This window comes from Schistocerca gregaria, chromosome 1 (assembly GCF_023897955.1).
Source record: "Schistocerca gregaria isolate iqSchGreg1 chromosome 1, iqSchGreg1.2, whole genome shotgun sequence".
NCBI lineage: Eukaryota > Metazoa > Arthropoda > Insecta > Orthoptera > Acrididae > Schistocerca > Schistocerca gregaria.
The window spans coordinates 894,233,505-894,256,682 of NC_064920.1; the positions used below are offsets into that span (position 1 = coordinate 894,233,505).

Sequence of the window (23,178 nt, forward strand, 5' to 3'; positions counted from 1 at the left end):
AAGGACGATTATTAACAAAAGCAAAACAAGGATAATAGAATGTAGTCGAATTAAGTTGAGTGATGCTGAGGGAATTAGATTAGGAAATGAGACACTTAAAGTAGTAAAGGAGTTTTGCTATTTGGGGAGCAAAATAACTGATGATGGTCGAAGTAGAGAGGATATAAAATGTAGACTGGCAATGGCAAGGAAAGCGTTTCTGAAGAAGAGAAATTTGTTAACATTGAGTATAGATTTAAGTGTCAGGAAGTCACTTCTGAAAGTATTTGTATGGAGTGTAGCCATGTATGGAAGTGAAACATGGACGATAACTAGTTTGGACAAGAAGAGAATAGAAGCTTTCAAAATGTGGTGCTACAGAAGAATGCTGAAGATTAGATGGGTAGATCACATAATTAATAAGGAAGTATTGAATAGGATTGGGGAGAAGAGTAGTTCGTGGCACAACTTGACTAGAATAAGGGATTGGTTGGTAGGATACGTTCTGAGGCATCAAGGGATAACCAATTTAGTATCGGAGGGCAGTGTGGAGGGTAAAAATCGTAGAGGGAGAACAAGAGATGAATACACTAAGCAGATTCTGAAGGATGTAGGTTGCAGTAGGTACTGGGAGATGAAGAAGCTTGCACAGGGTAGAATAGCATGGAGAGCTGCATCAAACCAGTCTCAGGTCTGAAGACAACAACAACAACAACAACAGCCCCTTTTCTGGAAATGGAACTACATTAAACGACAAATCTGTAAAACTTTTCAGCTGGAGTACTCACTAATAATTGTTCAGGAAAAAATTAAATTGCAAAACATTGGCATGTTATGACAATCCAAATTTCGAGGTCAGATGTCCAAAAAACAAGTTGGTACTGGAACAGGTGCTAAGAAGTAAAATTCATACCATAGCTGTGTACCTGACAAACCCAATTATCTTTTGACTCTGAGGTAAAATCGTCATGATTGACTCACTTCCTGAGTGCAAATAGCATTGATTCTCAGTTTCACTTCCTTTTTCATATAATCACAATGACTGTCTATTCTCTTCCACAAGAATTTTAAAACGAATTGACTGTGGCACAATAGGAATTAGTTATAGTCGTTTTAAAGTATATTTTCAGCATTCTCAGTAACGAATATAGGGAAAGCACATAATGTTTACAAGGACATATACCTGTCTTTGGAACATTATGACGTTCCTTCTTAGGCTGATTTTCAGATTGTATGTTGTTAACTGCTTCAGACTGTGTAGGAAGTTGAAGAAAGTCCTCAAATTGGAATATGTATCATAGAAGTTATGTAAAATAAATTGTAGTAATATTGTCTTCACTTAATTTTTTTAAATATTGGGCTCATTAACAGCAGGTCCTTTTCATGATCTGGTGCAGAGAACAGGATACCACTTCAGGATTGATATACTATTTATAAGAGTACATCTAATCATTGTGTTGCTGTTGACTAGCATTTAATGAATTAAATATTTCTGAATTCTATTTGTGATTCAATACGAAGTGTCCCAGGATGAATGATCATTATTCAGGAATATGACAGGAATGAGCATTTGAATCAAAAAAATTTAGTAAACATGGTTCTTAATTGCATACCTTATGAGCATTTCTTCATCTTTAATATAGTGAAATAAATCTCTTCTTCTGCAAGCTCCTTCCTTTCCACATCTTGAGAGGTGGTAGTAGTATGGACCAAAACAAGAGAAAAAGTAATCTTCATCTGTAAAATGCTTACCTTAAGAGCAATGGGCACTTGTTCAGCAAAAGAGATGTTTCACAGTTGTGAGGAGTTCACGTTTACTAGACTTTTGTAACACTGTGACTGGCTCCTGCACATAAATTTCTAGTGTTTACTGTGTGAATGTTAAGCTTCCAAGCAGGTTAATTTAGATTAGGTCCTTTGAAGCTAGCTGTAGGTCCAGCAGTTGAATGGGAAAGGAGAAGAGGCTATCATAGTCAAATCCACAAAATGGATCCCTGAAAGAAAGAAGCTTTGCTGCCAGCTTTCAACTGTGAAGTGTTAATGGCTTCAGGTGAAAATGGTAGTCATCTACATAGCTGTGACAATGTTGAGGCACCGTCATAGGGACATGTACAAAATTGCGCTATTTGACTGGTTGAGAGAGGTGAACAAATTTGTTGTGCACAGCCCACTGCTGCACAGCAACTTCAGGGATCTTTAATACTAATTTAACTACAGCAAAGAAAAGGGGAGGGGGATTCCAGGGGAGAAATTTTGCAGGCAGGGGGGTGGGCATTTTTTGAAACATACTTTCTTCCTGATCCGTTATTTGGAGAAGCACTTGTTTCCAGCTGTATCAGATCTCATTTCACTTACCTCTCACTGTCTGATTTCTGTCGTTGCTATGACTTTCATCATTGTATCTCACTGGTCCTAACTAGTAGCTGAATGTTATTGTTCAACTTTTCAATTAATTAAACATCAATTGGTCCCTATTTAGCTGTTGAGTGAAATGTTAGTTGAGAGTTTCAAAGTGTAGCCATTTTTAGGCCAAAGAAAGCAGTTTCCAGTGCTTATATGAGAATCCACTTTGGACTTGTGATACAGAAACTAGGTGTAGTGATGATTAGTGATGTGATTGGACAAATCATGTTCAACATTAGTTACAGTAAATTATTATGGAATACGTTAGAGCTTAATTTCTAAAGATTATCTAACTTAGTTGTTTGAGAGTTCACAAAACTAATTAGATCACTGAAAAGCAGTAACTAACACTTTTTATAATTGTTCTGAGAAGCAAGTGAGCTCTAATTATAAACTCATTCTTCTCCTTCCTATGTTATCAAAAAATTTTGAGGTGGAGTCTTAAAATAATATTGAATCACTATTGTCATTAATCTTATAACAGCTGCTGAGTTAGGTTTCCACAACTATTTGTTAACAGAAAAAGAACTGTATGGTTGCAAAAACTTAGTTCTGGTAGATCTAAAGGCAAAGAATTTCCCTATTGACATTTTCTGTGAACTCACTGAGGCCTTCCATTGTGTTTTTCACAAAATTCCATCAAGAAAATCAAAATGCTGCGATGTTAAAGGCATTCACTTTGCATGAGCAAATCATCTCAACAAAGGGTCACATTAATGGATGATATCACAGGAGTAAAACTAAACTTGAAAGTGAGGAAATATTAAATATGGACACCAATAGGGTTCAATAATTTGCCCACTCCTTTCCTCAAGATCAAAAACAGCAGTGACTGAAGTAACAATAAGCGATTACCAGACACACTGTAGGGCTCTTAAAATATATGGTGTTTACTTATGAAACTAGTATATAGATAAAGAGCTTACAACTGGTTCACAGCAAGCAGCTTAACTCTTATTACAGAGAGTCGTGTTATGCAGTTCCTAACAAGTAAGTGACCTAAAGGTACCAAAAAGAGATGTCATGTATCTGGGCACCAAGATAGATGATAAACTAAAGTGACATGAGCATGTGAAAAAGTTAACTAGAAAGCTAAATTCTGCACGCTTTGCGCTTAAAAAATGGTCTTGCTGCATTGAGCTACTGTGTGTGTGCTAGAATACTTAAACTCAATTATCTTTTTGTGGTATAATCATCAGGGGCCGAAAAGTATTTATTCTATAGAAGTGTGCAATAAATTTATTATACAAAGTTGATAACTGTGATAACTTGCTGCGGCATTTTCAGGGACCAAGGGATTCTTACAGTTAACTGATAATACATATTTGGCTAATAATACAGCAAATTCAAAGTGAACTGTGAAATCCACAACTACAATAACAGAAGTAAAATTAGTATAGACTTTTACATCCCTGTCTATAGTCAGATGATGATTTCTATTGTGATGCAAAAGCTTGTAACAGCTCTTCATCCCACTTCAGAATGTTTGGGCTCTGGGATGTAAATTTTGGTTAACAATCATGTTCACTTTTAACAGGCTTTATCAGTATGTAGATACCTGATGTTATTCTGTTTAAAGTTACATAAGTACTTAGTTTGAAGTGTTTGATAAAAACAGTAGTTAAGTAGTATAAGAGGAACAGCAAAGGCTTTTTTTCCAAAATAGCTGCTTAATGCAGAATAATTTTCATAATTATCAATGTGAATAATTAGTACGTGTTGTTAATTGGTCATTAGATACTGCTCAGAAATAGCTGACAGTGACAATGTATAATTTGATATGTTTCACAACCCTGAAGAATGGGATTTATGGAACATGATGTATGAATCAGTGAATGAATCAAGTGATTTTTTTAAAATTTGGCTTTAATTGGATACTGCATTCCTCAGAGGACAGGATACACTGGGAAAATGAATATGGAAACAGCAATATCACTACTAACTATTATAGTGTCATGTATGTTATGCAACAAAAATCATGTGTCTCAACACTTTTGTGAAACTAATTCAGAATCATGGTTGCAATAAATGGAGCCATTGTAAGAAGAAGAAGGAAAAAAGAAAAACCACTCTTTCAAAATACAGTGGCATCTGTCTATATTTGTTGATGGATAACAAAGAGTAATTGGAAGTGCAGTTTATTCTATTAAGGATAATTGTTATATTATTATTATTATTATTATTATTATTATTATTATTACTAGTAGTAGTAGTAGTAGTAGTAGTATTGGTGGTGGTGGAGCACTACTACAATTTCTTACAAATAAGTGTGTACATTTTTAGTTAAAGTTACTTTACTTTCATTGCTGTTCTTATTGTTATCTTGTTGCAGGGCAGTTGGTGGGTCATGTTGTTTTACGTCTGCAGTCACCACAATGTGATTTAGATCCAGCTTGGGAAGAGGAAGCACTACTTGCTGCCGTCACTCGCACTATCTCAATCCTTCACAGGTTAACAGTAAATCCCAAAAGGAAGATAACAGGCAGTGACCCACCAAAAGTACTCTTACCTGCACCATCATTCTGTTACTGTTTCCCACTTCTACGATCTGCACTTTTGTCATCAGCTATTAAACTTGATGAAGGTGTTATTTTGTCAACATTGCAAATAATCTCGGAGCACGCACAAATGAGGGGGCAACGTACTGCAAGGACAGTTATTGGCGACAGTGATCTGTATCATCCAAGGCTGCTTCCTCGAAAACAAATGTTTGAGCTGTTAATAGACATGATAAGTAAGTAATCGTAATTACTAAGTTTCCTGGTTCACTTTTCTTACCTTTGTGTCATAGTTTAGCCTGACAGTCATATGCATTAATACAGTATTGCTTCAGAATCGTCAGAGCAACATTTCTGAATCAATTAGAAGTCTTGTGAGTGTATTTTAACATTTGGAGAAAAAATAGACCCATGGGGTGAAGCCAAGGCTGCACAGAGATAAGGGACTGTAGAGTTTCAGTACCACAAGAATAAGTGTGTGCTACTTCTACAGATGATTAGACTGAAAGAAGATTTGATGAGATAAAGAACATTATTCATATAGTTTAAAAGGATACAAAAATTTGATTGTGAAGGTAGATTCTTATTCAGTAGCAGGAAAGCAAAGAGAATGGAAAATGCTAGGAGAGTAGTGACTGAAGAAAATGAATGGAAAGGGAAGTCACCTGGTAAAATTTTACATGGAGCATAATTTAATGGTTCTAACACTAGGGGTTTAAGAATCATGAACAAGATTGTATGCATGGAAGAGAACTAGAGCCACCATATGGTTTCAGAGAGATTATATAATGGCAAGATTGAGATTTTGAAACCAGTTTTTTAACAGCAAAGCATTTCCAGGGGCAGCTGTGGACTCTGGCCATATTTTATTGGTTGGAAACTGCAGGTTAAAACTGATGAAACTGCAAGAAGATGGGAAATTAAGTAGGTGAGACCTGGCTAAATTGAAACAACTGAAGGTTGTTGAGAGTCAAAGGGATTGTTGAGAGTATTCAACTGAAATAAGGAAAAGGAATGCAACAGACAATGAATTTATTTGATGAAAGGTGAAATACAGAAAGGCATCAAATGAAAAAAACAAAAGGGAGTACCAATATTTAAAAAAGGAGATTAGTAGAAAGTGCAATATGGCAAAGCAGGTAAAGGAGAAGTGTGAAGCTATACGAGTATACACGAGAATGGGAAAGATAGGTGCCACCTATAGAATAATTAGAATGACCTCTGGAGAAAAGAGAAGTACTTCTGTGAATATCAAAAGCTTGGATGGGTAGCAAGATCCAAGCAGAGAACACATCTACCCATATTTCCCTACTCTTCTCTTTTCCACTCCATTTTTCCCAACCCCCCTGCCTCATAACATCCTGACATGCCTGTTGGCAGTCTAGACCCTGCACACACTTTCAAACACCACTTCTTGTCCCCCACCCCCTATCATACCTACCTTCCTTCCCTTAGCACTTCACAGTGACCACTGCCAACATGCCTCTGCTAATCATGTATGTAGCAGCACTGCCTCTACTGAAGACTATTACAAGTAATGCCTGAACATTTGTCAGAGTGCGGAATTTCAGAGTAGTCACTCAGCTAGCAGTGATTCTTGCAGCTGCCTTGTAGATAGAGTAACTGCATATTAGAATTATGCATTAGCTGTGATTCTGAACTCATTTTGAACCAAAAGTTGAAACAAGACCTATGAAAGTTAGGTGTTTGGAAATGTGACTTTTGAGCAATTGGTAAATTATAGGAAATACACAGCTCATAGACACTGGAAGGCATGGATACTGGTGTGGAGAAGTATAAAGAGGAAAATTGAGTGGAAATGTTTCAGAAACAGAGCAAAATTTGAATTTGAGTGGTGATGTGATTGGAGGATAAACTGATACCAAAACTATAAACAAATTTATTACCAGACTGAAAGTGGTAGTGAAGTACAATCCCCATATGTAGAACTGTAAACCATATAAATAATTGAAGATTTTAGCTGGCTGTGACAAGTCTTGTAACAGTTTCTAGATCCTGCATTGGGAACCTGATTTGAATTAACACATTCAAAACTGGCCTCAGTTACCCTGAGTGGGGTTAGATCGACTGTTGTTTTTAAGACATATTTTGAAAATCGTAGTTCTCTAACTGTAAAGCAATAAATCTGTGTGATGTTTCATTTGAACCTGTGAAACCTACTTTATGTACTCGTATAAGTCTTGTTATAAAATATTAAAATTAGCAGATAAACAAAATATTTTACTGAACCATGTTTTTATTCTGGAAAAAAGGAAAGAAACTTATACACACTGTTTTTACACATAACATGCCTAAGTATGGTATGTTTTGGAATACTCAGGCATACAAAGGGCTACATTAGAATTTTGACACCTTTAGAACTTATCTCCTTAATGTGTTGTTTCCTTCTGGCTTTTACTGATATTATGACACACTTCTCAGATGTGTTGAATGTGGTTTTATTCTTAGTAGGTGGAATCTTTTCAGCAAAAATGTGTAGCCCACCAAGTTTGCTCAGTCCTAGAACTAGGCTCGGGTGCCATTTGTCCAACTATAGTCTGTTCAGAATTACTTTAGGATTGACATTTGAGCAGAAGCATGTGGAGAGGCAGAGCAAAGTTGCCACGTCCTGCATGGAACACATGCGTAATCTTACTTTCCATTCAACTTTTTGAAACATGCAGACTGTTCAGTGTGTGTAGAAGAGACTTTCAACAATGTATGTTGGAAGAGCTGAATGTTTTCAACTTATCTTTATATGTGGCAGCAAGTTATGAAGATGATGATGTAGATGATGATGTGGCAGTTCGTGAAAATGTGTTTTCTGATGATGAACTGTATCCTCAGGAAATGAATCTCTTCATGTATTGATAATTTGCTTGTCCACAGAACATTCTTCCCCCCCCCCCCCCCCCCCCCCCCCCCCCAAGCTTTCAAACTTTGATGTTTTTCCAGCTTCCTTTTATTTCTCAGTCATTTCCTTGCCAATCTTTACAATAGTGTTTTTATTTATGTTCAGAACTGTAGCATTTCTATTGATTATATTGGTGATGGAGACCAGTGGGCTACCATTAAGTTTTTCAGCCTCAAATTAGGCACATGGCATGCAAATTATTTCTCTTGACTGAGCTTGTACAGCAATCCCCTGACCCAGAGAACAACGGGAATCTTTTCCACTCGTGATTTTCAGAGAACTTCTTTTTGACTTACAAAAAATAACATTAGTAACAAACTTAATAACTTTTGCAACAATAAAAATGACAACAAAATCACTGGGTGCAATAATTACACAAGACAGCAAGCTGAGTGAAACTCACAGTGTAAGCAGAAAGTGTTATGGTGGTGGGGTTAAGGCTTAGCATCTTATAGTGGTTGCTGCAGCGACATGTGTAACGGGATTGGTGGAATGCAGTCTGTGTTCCCCTCATATTTTCTTCCTTTACTGCTTCCATTTTAGCTGTCAGTCATATATTAATTTTGAACAGAAAATAACTGCCACTTGCCGAGTCCTGTTCAGGTTTCATCCACCATTTAAACCCCATCTTTGTTTTTCTTCACATAACAATATCAGCCATTTTTGACACATTGCTGAGTAAAGGCCTTTTCTAGACTTTCTTACATGATTCCTTAGCCTGATTTGCAATGTTATTGCATGCCTTTCTTAAAAGAACTTACATCTCTTGATGATTTGGCATGGGGGCATGTGGAGGGTGTCGTCGTTACCAGCACGTGCTTAGTGTTCCATGACTACATTTGAGCTATGCGATCGTTGAGCAGCCATATGGTAAGAAAATCATTGTTGAGTGCTAAGCAAATAACAGTAATAAGCAGGGTACTTACTCCCATTTCCAAAGCACTTTTGTGCTTACTACAATGTCCTGATGAATATATCCCTACTCAAAGCCTCAGCATATACTTTTTATCAGGTGGTTCTAACAGATTTGTGTATTCTCCAGTTATTGTTTTACACTTTAAAGGGTAATCACTAAGAATAATTGGCTGTGTGTTGCAACAGACTAGGGCTTTAACCTTTCTTGCAGATGAAATTGACTTAATTTTGTTTGGTACAGAGCCACACATTTCTATTGAATGCCTTGACAGCAATTTCATTTCTGTCATGAAGTAGTGGAACCACATTTTATCCACGGAAACGAGTCAACACACAGAATATTGCTAAGAAATTAATTTTTGCATCTGCTTTTTGATAAATGCGGGAGAATCTTGCTCAGGCTGTTCAGAGTGTAATCTTCATGTGATATGTATGAGCTGTTTTCCTCTGACAGGCCTGTGGTATTAGCTATTCCCTCCATGTTTAATCACTTAATTGACCAGTACCATAGTGTACATTTTCTCAGTGTTATTGTAATGTCATTCATGTGAGTGATGTTCAAGATAAGCACACATATATTTGAATTCATCTGCCCATTCCGAAAGTTGAAAATGAAGGAACTGATGCCTTGCAAACTTTCACCGACTTTGTATGAATGTCCACTGGCAATAACAAAGAATTTCACTACAGCATGGTGTTTCACTTTATCCCTCTAAACAAAACCTGCAGAACATACTACTTTTAAAAGTTACATACACAAAAGTAGTCCACTGATCAAATCCACACCTAAGAAACATTATTTCATAATTTGTAACAAAAACACAATTCCATGGATGGGAGCTTCCTGTGTGTACTATTGTGATAACTTCATTTTCCCGTGTGATGTGTAGCAAATATGTCAGTTTATTTCATACTCTGAAGAAAAATATTTAGTGTAAATATATCATTAAAACTGTCAGTTTGTGCAACACATGTACTGATTTATTTGAAAGCAGGACACTGTTGTATTCAGAATATTTATTTAACACGCTTTGGAAAATTGCAGGTCGTACTAGTGGAAGAGTTCAGCAGCAAGCTGGAGCAGCATTGCTTGATGTTGCAACTTCTGGATCTGCTAGAGATGGTTGTGCTCGCGCGAGCAGCGAAGAAATTGATAGTCTGCTTTCTGCATTACAAAACCCCTCAGAAGTTGTTCGTGATGCTGCATTAAGGGTAATAATCACTGTCGTTATATATCTGTAAGCGTGTTGCTACTTAATGCAACCAGGGCAGACCTTTGCTTGGCAAAGTGATATGTACTTTCCTGTATCGTAATTACTTTTTGCTTTACCAGGTTTGTACATTACGACACTCTCATAAATTTTAACAGCAGGTCCTATGTGTGCAACTCAGTTTCTCATTTTGTAATTTCATGCATAGTATGCACAAATTTTCTTTGTGTCTGGGCTTTCATTATTGAAGTGATGAGAAAGTTATGCAAATAAAATTTAAAAATAGTTCTAGGTTATGCAGCCTAGGCTGTTTTTTAATATTAATTATTATTCAAGATTGCTATAACACTGCACCACCATGGACTGGAATACATTTTACTGCAAATAATATTTTTTCTGCAGCTTTTATCAACCTTTGCAAAAACATTATACAGCTGCAACCATAGTATCATTTAAGAGACTGCAGTCGTGTGTGTGTGTGTGTGTGTGTGTGTGTGTGTGTGTGTGTGTGTGTGTGTGTGTTGACAAAGGCCATTGGCCGAAAGCTTTAAGTGTGAAACTCTGTTTTTGTTGTGCCTATCTGCAACTCACCATCTCCGCTCTATGGTGAGTAGCAACTTTCCTTTTCATAATATTGTTGACTGACTTGTGGTTTGTAACAATTCATATTGATGTGTGAAACACATCTAACGTCATGAGACATGAGGAAACTTGTTAACTTTGCACATCAGTTTAAAATATGACTGGCACCCAGTAAAGAACAAAAAATGTGGGTTTCATTTCTTTTTCTATCAATACCATATAAGTCAGATGTCTACTCCCTTTAGTCCTTGCAAGCCTCTTTGAATGAGGCACTAGTTACCTGTTCTGTTAAAGAGCAAAGATGAAGTACAAGGACAGTAAACTGATGGATTTAAAAACTGACACACACACCTAGTAAGCCACTTTAAATTTTCCCATCAGTTAGCTTACGCCTTCCCATCAACTGGAAAACTGAAATAATGAAATACACTGTAACCTGTCACATATAGCAGGTGGTGTTGGAACTATCTTTTGTGGCAATACATGGCTCATTGTAGTGGGTTATTTCCTTACAAAGGATCTAGAATGCTGTCTAGAGATACACTCCCTCATTCTTCTTGTGCAGTCTCATTATAGTACACAGTCTGGAGTAGTGACAGCAGATGGAGCTGACAGCCAGAATGTGCCCTGTTGAGGGTGTATCTAAAATCTATATCCACATGGTGCTTCTTTTCTTGTGGGTGTGTGCAGGCAGTAGGAAAGGAAAGAATGTGAATCAAATTGACAGAATACATTCAATGGATATTTGTATGCATATATTGTGTTCAGATGTTCCAGTGATGTGGGGGTTGAAGTAATAGCCATTAGGAGTTTGTAACAAATAGAACACAGCATGTGATTCTGAATGGAGATAAGTCTTCATCTGTAAAAGTAACTTTGAGCACCCCCAAGGGAGTGTTGTAGGACTGTTACTTTTCACGATATATATAAATGAGCTAATAGCTAATGTTGAAAGTTCCATGAGGCTTTTGGCAGTAGATACTGTTGTATACAGAAAAGTCACAACACTTTAAAATTGTAGCAAAATGCAGGAAGACATGTAGCGGGTTGATACTTGGTGCAGGGAGTGACAATTGAGCCTCACCATAAACCAATGTAATGTATTCTTAATACACAGACAGAAGGACCCTTTATTGTAAGATTGCATGCTTGCAGAACAATCACTGCAAGCAGTTATTTCCATAAAATATCTAGGATTATGCATATGGAGTGGTTTAAAGTGGAACAACCACACTCAATCATGAGTAAGGCAGATCTCAGACTGAGATGATTTGGAAGAATCCTCAAGAAATGTTGTCCGTCAACAAAGGAAGTGGCTTACTAAATGTGTGTTCAACCAATACTGGAATACTGTTCATCATTCTGGGACCTGTACCAGATAGGATTGATAGAAGAAATAGAGAAGATCGAAAGAAGAGCGGCATGTTTCATTACACGTTCACTTAGTAAGCATGAAAGCATGATGGAGATGTTCAGCCAACTCCAGGGGCAGACACTTCAAAAGATGTGTTCTAATCATGTTATGGTCTACTCTTGAAGTTTCAAGAGTGTATGTTTTTAGAAGAGTGAATAAGTGTACTGCTTCCTCCTAAGAATATCTCATGAAAAGGCCATCAAGATAGAATTAGAGAGATTCAAGCCCACATGGAGGTTACCAGCAATCGTTCTTCCCACAAACTGTATGCGCTTGAAGCAGGAAAAGGAGGAAGTGATACTTGTAGACAAAGTACCCTCTGCAACACACCATGACATGGCTTGCAGAGTATGGATGTAAATGTAGATAAGAGTAACACTGTCAAGCATGTTAGCCTACATTATTGGTGTCACCTGCAAGACCGTGCTTACTGCTGTAACCAGTCATTGAAATGCCAAGAAGCCAGCTGCTGCCAATATCTGGGTGCTAGCACTAACGGTAAGCCAAAGCCATTGTATTTATCACCATAGTTTTCTGTTGTATTTTGTTCAATGCTGGTAATGTAACCAGCATCCGCATTTAATTAATGGCATTTCTTGGTTTGCGGGTTATGAAATTGTAACCTCAGTTATTATTAAAATGACAATTTTAAATGAGCATAAATTAGACTTTCTTTGTTTTCCCCCAGGAACTTCAGCATGGTTTCTTTATTGTCAGGACATCACATGCAGCAACACACAAGAAGCAACAAAACATACCTACACTTGGGCAACAAGCAGAACACAGGTGGATTTTTTAGGTCAAACAGCACACTAAAATTCTCATCTACTACAAGAAGCCATGCGCTTTGCTCCCCATCCTCCAACAGAACACACACATATACCCATTTACCTGATGATAAGGTGAGGTTTTTACCCAAATTTGTCATTTAAAAAATGCAGGATCATCTTAAATATGCAGATTAGGCTATTGATGCTGAGGTGAACCATTTTGTATTGATGATAGTGTCATCTTACATTTACAGAAGAAGCTTTGTCAACTGAAGCAGTTTTATTTTGAAGAATGTGGAGGGGGGACAGTAACACCAATTTGGCTGAGACAACAAAGAAAATGGGGAGGGGAGTTGTGAGTGAGCAGCTGGTTTCATCATGCTGCCAGCACTTGAAATGTATATCGTCTGTTGTGGCATTTTATGAACATATACCATGTTCAAACTGCAGTTTTCCTGAATCCGTATGTAGTTGAAATAGAATTGACCTTAAAATTGGACAGATACTCAACAATATTGTATAAGGGTGAGTCAAATGAAAACCTTAAATTTGTAATAACAAATCCACATTTTCCCCCATTATCATGTAAGTTGGTAAGCGTGCTACAAGCAGGGTGCAGAATGGCCTGTAGGTGGGAGCATAGTGCAGATGCACACGTACCGTGACAGTATCACTATAAAAATGGCCACCCCACTTGCACCAGGGAAGAACAGTGTTCTGTTATTCAGTTTTTGCTTAGTGAAGGTGTGAAACCTATTGAAATTCATTGACGAATTAAGGTTCAGTACGGTGATGCATGTTTGTCAGAGCAGCAAGTCTCCGAATGGAGTATGAAGTTCGCAAATTGGGTGACCAGTGGAAAATGCTCCTCTTCCAGGTCAGGCACAACGAGTTGTGACTCCACAGAACATTGCAGCAGTTGAAGCCATGGTGAAGGAAAACCGCCGAGGGACACTGAATGACATTGCAGCATGTATACAGATTAGTCATGGATCAGCACACTACATTGTGCATGATGTGCTCCATTTTCACAAAGTGTCTGCAAGATGAGTGCCATGGAAGCTGACTCCTGATATTAGAGAATGATGTGTTGGTGCTTGTGAAGAACTTCTTTGGCACTTTGAACGAGAAGGCGATGGTTTCCTTGCAAGAATCATTACTGGGGACAAAGCCTGGGTTCACTTCCACCAACCATAAATGAAGAGAGCAAGCAAGGAGTGGCGCCATTCCTCATCACCAAAACCAAAGAAGTTTCGAACAGAACCATCAGCAGGGAAGGTTATGCAGACTCTCTTTTGGGACGAAAAAGGCGTCACTTTGGAGCATTACATGCCTAGAGAAACCACTGTCACCAATGCATCATACACAGCCATCCTAAAAAATCATCTGCAGCCTGCAATTAAATCAAAGCGACGTGGATTGCTCTCAAAGGTGTCATTTTGCAACATGACAATGCAAGGCCCCACACTGCCCGTACAACAGTTGCAACAATCGCTGACCTGCATTTTGAGTGTCTTCCTCATGCACTATACTCACCAGACCTTGTCCCAAGTGATTTCCATATGTTGGGACCACTCAGAGACGCGATAGGAGGAAAGAAGTTCCATTCTGATGAAGAGGTACGCTATGCGGTGCATGAGTGGTTGCACAGACTACCAAAAGAATTTTTTTCTAAAGGAATTTATGCACTTTGTAAGTGCTGGACGACTTGCATTGGGCATGGGGGAGATTATGTTGAAAAGTGATACAGCTTTGTACCTCATCTGCACAATAAATAATATTTAAAAAAACATTTAAGGTTTTCATTTGACCCACGCTCGTACATTTCTGCAGGAGACAGTAAAAGTCTAGATAGGGGCCAGTGGTGTACTTGCTTGTTTCACACAGCAATATTGTCAACGCTCACTTGGAGGTATGAAAGGAATGAAAGGAGGTGTGTCAAATGCTAAATGTATGCAGCTAATGATTGAGCAGCAGGCAGATGACATGTTTGAAAGTAAGAGATGGAGGAATATCATCACATTCTCATGTCAGTTTAGATATAAAATCCCCTGTTTATTTGTAATAAAAAGCTGTGTTCTTGGGTCCCATCATAACCACTTCATAAATCTCAACGTACTCTGAAGAAATGGTGGAATATTTGTGACAACTGAGATCATAAATTTCGTTCCTGCTCATGTTAGAAAAACATTCTCTCCCTGACTTTCATTGGTTAGGTGAAAGTATCAGCCCAGGTGATGATACCAGTGGTGGTGGTGGTGGTTAGACATGGTGATACCACAGATAACTGGCTTAGATAGTAAGCAAAAAGAGGAAGTGACAGTAAAAATTAAACAGTTTCTTATTATTTTTCCTTGTATTATCAAAGTGTAGAAAGTTAATAAATGTCAAAAGTCTAGAGTAGGTATAATGTTAAGTTTTTTATATCGATAGAACAGTTAGTAGTTTTGATTAGTCAGAGTATGTCGCAAGTAAAACTTTCAAAGGCGCCTCATTAAAGAAATGGGGTTTTTTATATTCTCAGTGTCAGCTTATGCTCAAGTAAATATAGTAATATCTTACCACATCATTTCTGCTGGCTGCTTCTTTATGCTTTAGCATACACAAAATTCTGAGTGACTTCTCAGTGATGTAGGCAACACAGATATGACAAAAATTTAAATTTATGTCTTCAACGAGTTATGAAATGAGGACACTCCTACATTTGTTTCTCCTCTACTAGACTACTGTAGCAAGATAGTGACCTTCGTCTTTTGTGGTTGATAAGTGAAACTGACTCAACAGCAGAGATATAATTTGTGCACGTAAATACTTAATCATTTGCAAAAGATAGAAAGTGAAAGAATAATAAACATATACTGATGCTTTAAACCACAGAACTAAATGGGCTACATTATGTCACAGCTAAAGGTGGTGTTGTGGTGTGACAGTGAATGAAACACACAAACCCACATACCTTCTGTGTGTTTTTGGTAGCATTCAGTATAAACGTCACATTGAATAGAGACAGACAGTGTGTGTATGCCTTCATTTTGATTAAATAGGATATGGAAAGTTCTTGATTGTTCTTAGCATGAATGCTGTTTCGTCACTGCATGTTAAGCAAAGTAGCTTTACAGGTTATCTCTCACTTGTTTCTATTTCACCTTTTTACGGTGTTCTATGTAAGACATTACGTTTCTTTTGTATTTTATCCTATAGTTCTTGAAATTCTATTATTGTTATCTTACAAATTTTATTTTTCCAGGCACTAGCTGCAATGGTTCAGGCATTGCCTTCTTTTAAAGAGGATTATGATCAAGCCTTAAGATTAATAAAACGAATATGGGTGGCACGTTTTGATGTGTGTCCTGAAAACAGGTAAGTATTTATTTATACAAGTACTGTTGGCAGTACTTGTTATATGTGGTGGTAAAGATGAAGCATTACTGGTTTCTAGAGCCTTGGCTGACAAACTTTGGGATATATCACAAATGAGATTCCCTACAGCCCTTTATGAAGAGTTATTGACAGACATAATTCATCCAGTAGAAGAAATTCAACGGGCAGCTGCAGAAGCTCTTGCCGCTCTACTAAGGGAGGAAATGGGGCTTGTAGAACCTGTTTTGGAAAAACTTCTCGCCATCTACCATGAGAAACTAGCAGTGAGTGGTATTTACTTAAAAATTACACATTTTAAAGTTTTGAAAATGGTTCTGTGTGTGGCAATTATACATGTTTTTAACTTTGACAGTAGTTTATATCTTCCAATTTGAAATAAAAAATATGCTTCAGGCACCTTAGATGCTGTTTTAGTAATGTAAATACTGTGTACCCTGTTTACTTAAATGTTAATCTGAATGTGTGTGTTGTATTCATTAAAAGAAGGCACAGAAGGTGAACTCTGTTCTACAGAATAATTATGGCTTTATAAGGTAGCTAGCTAGCACAGTAGATGCATGTGTGCTCACAGGCATACTAATTGCACATACAAAAAATGAACAACCTAATCTGTAGAATTAAGAGTTTGGACTGCTGTATCTAACTGTTTATAAGACTGCATCACTTGACACCCAACATTTACTACTGACGATTATTATAGTGGCTTGCTATAATGACAGCAACTGTTGATCCGCATTGGCAGACAATGTCGGTAGACTGGAACTGTTGCTGGATGAACTGATGAACTGCAACTGTGGAACTGGAACTGACAGTGTGTATGCACTGTGTGTTTATCTGTGACTGGTAGAATTATATCCATCTGTGCTCTATTTTGCAGAAAAGCAAAGTAGTTCCATGTATCACCATGGTCTGTGATAGCTGACATAATTGGAGGTGAATGTAACCGAATATTTCAAGGTCTCGTGGTGGAAGCATAAACAGGTTGCTATTTTTAGACTGCCTGAATGGTGGCACTCTCTGATGTTGTTGCTGTGTATCATAAGGTAGTGTGCATAGCAGCATGTCAATACTTCAATGTGTTGCTGTTGTGATCTTCAGTCCAAAGACTGGTTTGTCGCAGCTCTCCATGCCTATCTGCCCTGTCAAGCACTTTATCCATAACAGCAAACCTCTACATCTGCTGACAAGTAGGACCAGGACTCCAGACCTCCCCTGCAGTGTCGGGGGCTAGAATAGATCTGCAGCCTTTTCTTGCCTTTTGTGAGAGGCAACTAATAGGAGCCTTTTTATTTGGTCACATTTTTCCTTGGTATTTTGACCATATTTTAAACTTCTAAAGGTTTTCACCATTTTTAATACTTTTTTCTTCACCTTTTTTGGCTTTTGAAATTCTGGTACCCATTTTAGGTTTGACCTCCACTTTCCGAATTTCACCGAAGTGTGGGCCATTTGGGGAAGGATGTCTTACTGTGGTGCATTAACTGTGCGCTGTTATTGTTGCACCTACTAATCAAATGGATCTGGATCTACCTCTGCAGCCAGTCCATCGTGGTGGGGTTGTCATGTAGGCTTTCGGTGGTAGCCACCTGAGAATGCATGTGCTGCTGATACCTGAGCTGTAACCTCCCCATGTCAAGCGAGGAGTAGGTATCCATCAGCTTCAGGGTACCAACATTCAGACTGTGCGTGGTGGCCTTTGCCTTAGCAAGGTGCACCCATAGGGAGATCTTCCAATTGGAGGGACATCGCTGCAGATGATCTGTAATGAAAGCGATCCAGTTTAATGGTGGCCTTGGCAACGAGGCCGTCTCAACAGTTAGAAACAGTGATTTTTAATAGAGAGGTTTACAGTCCTATGCCATTTCCGTGTTTGACCATGCCTTAAGAAGAGAGCCAGATAAGGAGAAATGGACAGTTTGCCAAGTTCTTGGTTTGTTTCCAAACTGACGGCAGATCTTTCACTGCAATAAATCCACTGTTTTTCACTAAAAATATTGAAGATCGGTTTGGGAAGGTTGCAACAATGGAAGAGCTGAGAAATGGATCTCTGCTGAACTAAACATTTTACACCAACCAATCACGGGTGCCTGAGGCCTGTGTAAAGCTAGGAGATATACTTATCACCATTTCTCCTCATAACAAGCTCAGTAGAATTCGGTGCATTATCATCCATTGGGACCTAATGCTACGAAGTGATGAAGAGCTGTGTACTCTTCTGGTGCTGCATGGAGTCCATTTTGTTTGCTGCATCCATAAGGGACCCAAAGATAATAGAGTAGACACTGGAGCTTTTATCCTGGCCTTTGACGGAAACGTTGTACCTGGAAAGGTTAAGGTCATGGTTTATAGGTGTGATGTCAGGTCTTATATTCCTCCTCTGATGAGATGTTTTAGTTGCCAAAGGTTTGGACACATGTCCTGCCGCTGTTTTAATAATGCTGTCTGTCAGACATGTGGACGGGCATCCCATGACGGCAGCCCTTGTGATCAACACCATAAATGTGATGGAACTGCACACTTCTCATTTAAGAGGGAGAGGAAGCTCAAGAGTATAAAATGCGTTATTGCCTGTCCTATCAAAATGCAAAGAAAAGGTTTGAAAGACTTCATCTGTCTGATATGGTCTCAAGTTTTGCGACTGTTGTGTCACAGTCCATACCTCACACGATGACAAGGTCTTGCATGACATCTCCTGGCCTTGGTTGTATTCAAGTGCCTGCCCCACAGTTGGGGGAGGGACTGTCAGCTGCCACGCCTTTTACCCATGTAGCACTGACGGTTCCCAGACTATTGGAGCAATCAGAGATGCCTACTCATCCTCTGGCATCGGCAGGGATGAGGACACCTGTCAAGGTGCCATGTCTCAAGACAAGGACCAGAAGCCACTGGCTGCAGACAAAAAATAAAATGCAGCCAGTCATGCAACGGATATCGACAAAGTGTTACAAGATACCAGTTTCTCTGACAAATGGCTGTGTAAGCTATAAGAATGTATGGTGAACCACCATTTCTGTAGGTGCCTTGAAGCCCGAGGGCATATATCATGATTTCAAAGAGGCTTTTGGGCTTTCCAGTCCACCACAGATCATCTTGTTCATCTGGAATGTGCTGTGCGCAATGCTTTTGCGCATTGCTAACATCTGGTTCCTGTGTTCTTTGACCTACAGAAGGCATTCGATAGCACCTGGCGACATTACATACTATCTGCACTGCGTGAGTGGGGTTTCTGGGGCAGTTTACCCATTTTTACCCACAGTTTCCTATCTCTCAGAATTTTTTGGGTCCAGATAGGTTTGACTTTCACCAACAACTGTATACAGGAATCTGGAATTCCCCAGTGATCTGTTCTGAGCATAAGTCTGTTCTCTGTTGCCATCAATGGTATCAGAAATGCAGTGGGCTACGGTCTGTGCGTCACTGTAAGTGGATGATCCTTGCCTGTACTATGCCTCCTCATCAGTGTGCACCACTAAGCGCCAACTTCAGGGGGTACCTCGAGAGTACATGACAGGGCAGTCTGAATCACGGCTGTCAATTTTCTCCTGCAAAATCACGAGTTGGCAATTTTTGCTAACTCTAGATTGTGCACGTGCATCCAGAAATTTGTTTTGGTGACCAGTTACTTGGAGTCATTGAAACTTTTCAATTCTTTGGTATTTTACTTGACAACAAACTAACTTGAATGCCCCATCGCCACTGGCTCAAAACAACGTGCATGAAGAAGCTAAAACTCTCCATTTTCTTAGTAACTCCTTGTGGGACATGAACCACATTGCTCTTCTGAAATTTTACAAAGTGCTAACTTTATCCTGCTTAGACTATGGATGTGTTGTCTATGGGTCAGCAGCAGCGTCTGTACTGAGCTTGCTGGATCCTGTTCATCACACTGGCATGCAGTTGCAATCGGAGGCCTTCTGTACGAATCCTATCGACAGTCTCCTGGCGGAAGCTGGTGTCCCACCACTACGGGTTAGGTGACAGTGGCTTCTGGCTAATTACACAGTGACAATCTGTCAGATGCCTGCTCTCCCATGTCACTCAACTCTGTTCCGTAACCAGCAGTTCAGACTGTTTGCGCATTGCCCAAAACTGTTTTTCCTGTGGCACCATCTTCAGAAACCACCTGTCAAGAAGCAGCTCCCTTCTCCGGTGTCTATCAGCGCCAGGGCTCCCTCTTGGTGAACCACCTTCCTTGAAATTCACAGATGAGACACATGATATCAACCCGTGGCTGAAGGAACCACAGACTCTGGGTCTTAGTGCTGCCTGATCTTCTTCTCTGCCTACATGCACTGCAGATAATCCTCACAAGAATAGCGACTGCCAGAAGTTGTGAAAGTGAAGAAGAAGAAGAAATTCTTATTGAAGGCAACCGCGGTGACCCCTGAGGCACCAGATTACCCCATGCAATCACTCCAAACCGGTGTTAGATAATGGTGATCCACCCCACCAGTGACATACAGTGATCTTGGGGCATGACTTTTAATCCTGGCACCTACACACCTAACCAGGGCGCCCCTAGCATGATGATCTTGTGGAACCACAATGGACGTTACTCCCCTGCTGTAACACACTGTCCCCTGCTATAATGCAAGATGCTACCCATACCTGCAAATGCTTCTAGAAATTCACTGGTGACATGGCAAAACAGGCTTGTTAGAGGGATATCATGGTGATGCTGGAAGACCTCAAACATGATGAAATGCTGGATTTGAAGAGACAGTTCTCGAGCACTTTGAGGAAGCACCTACAATAAGTACTCGAGTGGTTGGACATGGCATGAGGGTCACTCATCGACTTATTAGGACAAATTACCTTCACTTTTTGCAAGAAACTGTACACGGCCTGCTGGAAGATGTTTACCTGGACATACGTCTATGCATGTAGTTGCAGCAGGATGGGGCATCTGCACATAACAGTCCTGCTGTGCACGGATAGTTAAGTGAACTCTTCAACGGATGGGTAATTGGCAGCGGTGCTCATAGATCACCAGACCTCACACCACCGGCCTTTTTCCTGTGGAGTTTCTTCAAGGTTCTAGTTCACCCACCCAGATGTAAATCCACCTAGAAATGAAGAGGAATTAATGGATCACATTTAAAATGCCGCATATTACATCAGGGCAATGCCAGGAATTCTAGAAACAGTTCGGCAGAACACCATTCAACATTAGCAAGCTTGTGTCGTGTCAGAGGGTCGCCAGTTCAAGCACCTGCTATAAGTAAACGATGTCCTTGCTCCTGGTACTTCTTATCATTAAACTACAATGGATGTGTCGGGACCCCGGCGTATTCGCCCCCAGACTGGAAGGCTGGCCCGCTATTGCCGAGCGTGCAGGCCATCTTGCATACATTGCAATCCCCAGCAGGCAAAGCATTTGCAGTCATGCGTTGTCCAGAGCATCCAGCAACAGAGCAATCCAGCAGCCAATGGGAGCATGTGGCGCCAAGTTTCTGTAGTGTAAAAATTGTGCATTGTCAACCTACTTAACATTAGTAATTTTGGTTCCTACTAGCATCAGCTATCCAGGGTTAAAATTTAGTGACACAATTTTTCTCCACCCTGTATAGTGACCTTGTGCTCCTTGATACAAATTTGGAGGCTGTGGCTGTTCAGGTAAGAGCAAATCAGGATTTTACCATCTGTAGTGTTTCTCTACCTCCCGATGATGTCGTATCCTAGGCTGTACTGTCTGCATTACTCGGTCAGCTCCCATCTCCTTTCCTAGTTTTGGGTGACTTCAACTCCCATAACCCTTTGTGGGGTGGAACAATGATCAATGACCATAGTAAAGATATTGAAATTTTATTGGCACAGCTTGACCTTTGCCTCTTGAACTTTGGTGCTCCCACATTCTTCAGTGTGGCACACGAAACTTTTTCCCCCACTGATCTTTCCTTTTTGAGCCCTGGTCTTCTACCATCTATCCACTGAGGAGTTCATGATGACCTGTGTGGTAGTCTCCACTTCCCGATCTCCCTGCCCCTCCTTCAGCATTGCTTCCCTTGATGCCTGCTCTGATGGGTTCTCCATAATGCTGACTGTGATGGGTTCACCTCTGCTGTCGTCCATAGCTTCCCATCACAAGGCAGTATCAGTGCAGCTGTTCAGCATAGAATGGCAGCCATTCTTTTGGCAGACCACCAAGCCATCCCTTCTTCCTCAGGAGACAGTACCCATCAGAAGACAGTACCCAGAGATCGTTGCAGCCATTAGAGATCGTAAGTGGGCTTTCAAACACCATAACTAGCACCCTTCACTGGAGCTCCGCATTGTCTTTAAATGGATCTGTGCCTGCATCTGCTACCTCATAAAATGATGAACACAAGACTCCTGGGAACAGTAAGCCTCCACCATAGGATCCCACACTGTCACAGGTATGGGCAAAGATTAGATGCCTGTACGATCTTCCAGTCACCTGTAGGAGTAACAAGTATTTTCTTAGATGGTGCCATTTATACTGATCCAGAGACTGTTGCTGAACATTTTGCAGAGCATTATTCTCACGCTTTGGCATTTGAGAACTACCACCTAGCCTTGCGGCTCATAAAACTGAGAGTGGAGTGAATGTGCTTATCTTTTACTACATGCCACCTGAAGCTATATAATGCTCCATTCAGTGAATGGGAACTTTTCAGTGCCCTAGCTCATTGCCCTGATATATCCCCAGGGCCAAACCACATCCACAACAAAATGCTGAAACATCTCTCATTGGATTGTCAGCATCATATCCTTGCCCTCTTTACTTGGATCTGGAATGAGGACAAGTTCCAATCTCAGTGGCGAGAAAGCATGATTGCTTCATTATTGAAACCAGTGAAGAACCCCCTAGAGATGGAGAGTCATCGCCCTATCAGACTTATCAACACTCTCATTAAGTTGCTCAAAAGCATTTTTAGCAAACGTTTGTGTTGGCTCCTTGAGTCTCTGGGTCTTTTGTCTGCATCTCAGGGCAGTTTTCGCAAAGGCCGCTCCACTGCTGATAATTGGTTCATGTGGAGCCCACCATTCTGATGGCCATTGCACATTGTTAGCACCTCATCGCGGTCTTTTTCGACCTACAAAAGGCTTATGACATGACACGACATGACGTTGTCACTTCCTTACTGCA

At 39.8% G+C, this 23,178-nt stretch overlaps 1 protein-coding gene across 1 annotated transcript in view; it reads left to right on the top strand.

Moving 5' to 3' along the window:
• LOC126273901 (eIF-2-alpha kinase activator GCN1) overlaps window positions 1-23,178 on the top strand; it is a 225,651-nt gene that overhangs the window by 115,321 nt on the left and 87,152 nt on the right. Inside the window, exons 16-19 of the mRNA XM_049977066.1 lie at window positions 4,715-5,116; window positions 9,755-9,921; window positions 15,934-16,046; window positions 16,126-16,330. Of these exons, the coding sequence (XP_049833023.1) occupies window positions 4,715-5,116; window positions 9,755-9,921; window positions 15,934-16,046; window positions 16,126-16,330 (887 nt within the window). The remainder of the gene's footprint in view (window positions 1-4,714; window positions 5,117-9,754; window positions 9,922-15,933; window positions 16,047-16,125; window positions 16,331-23,178) is intronic.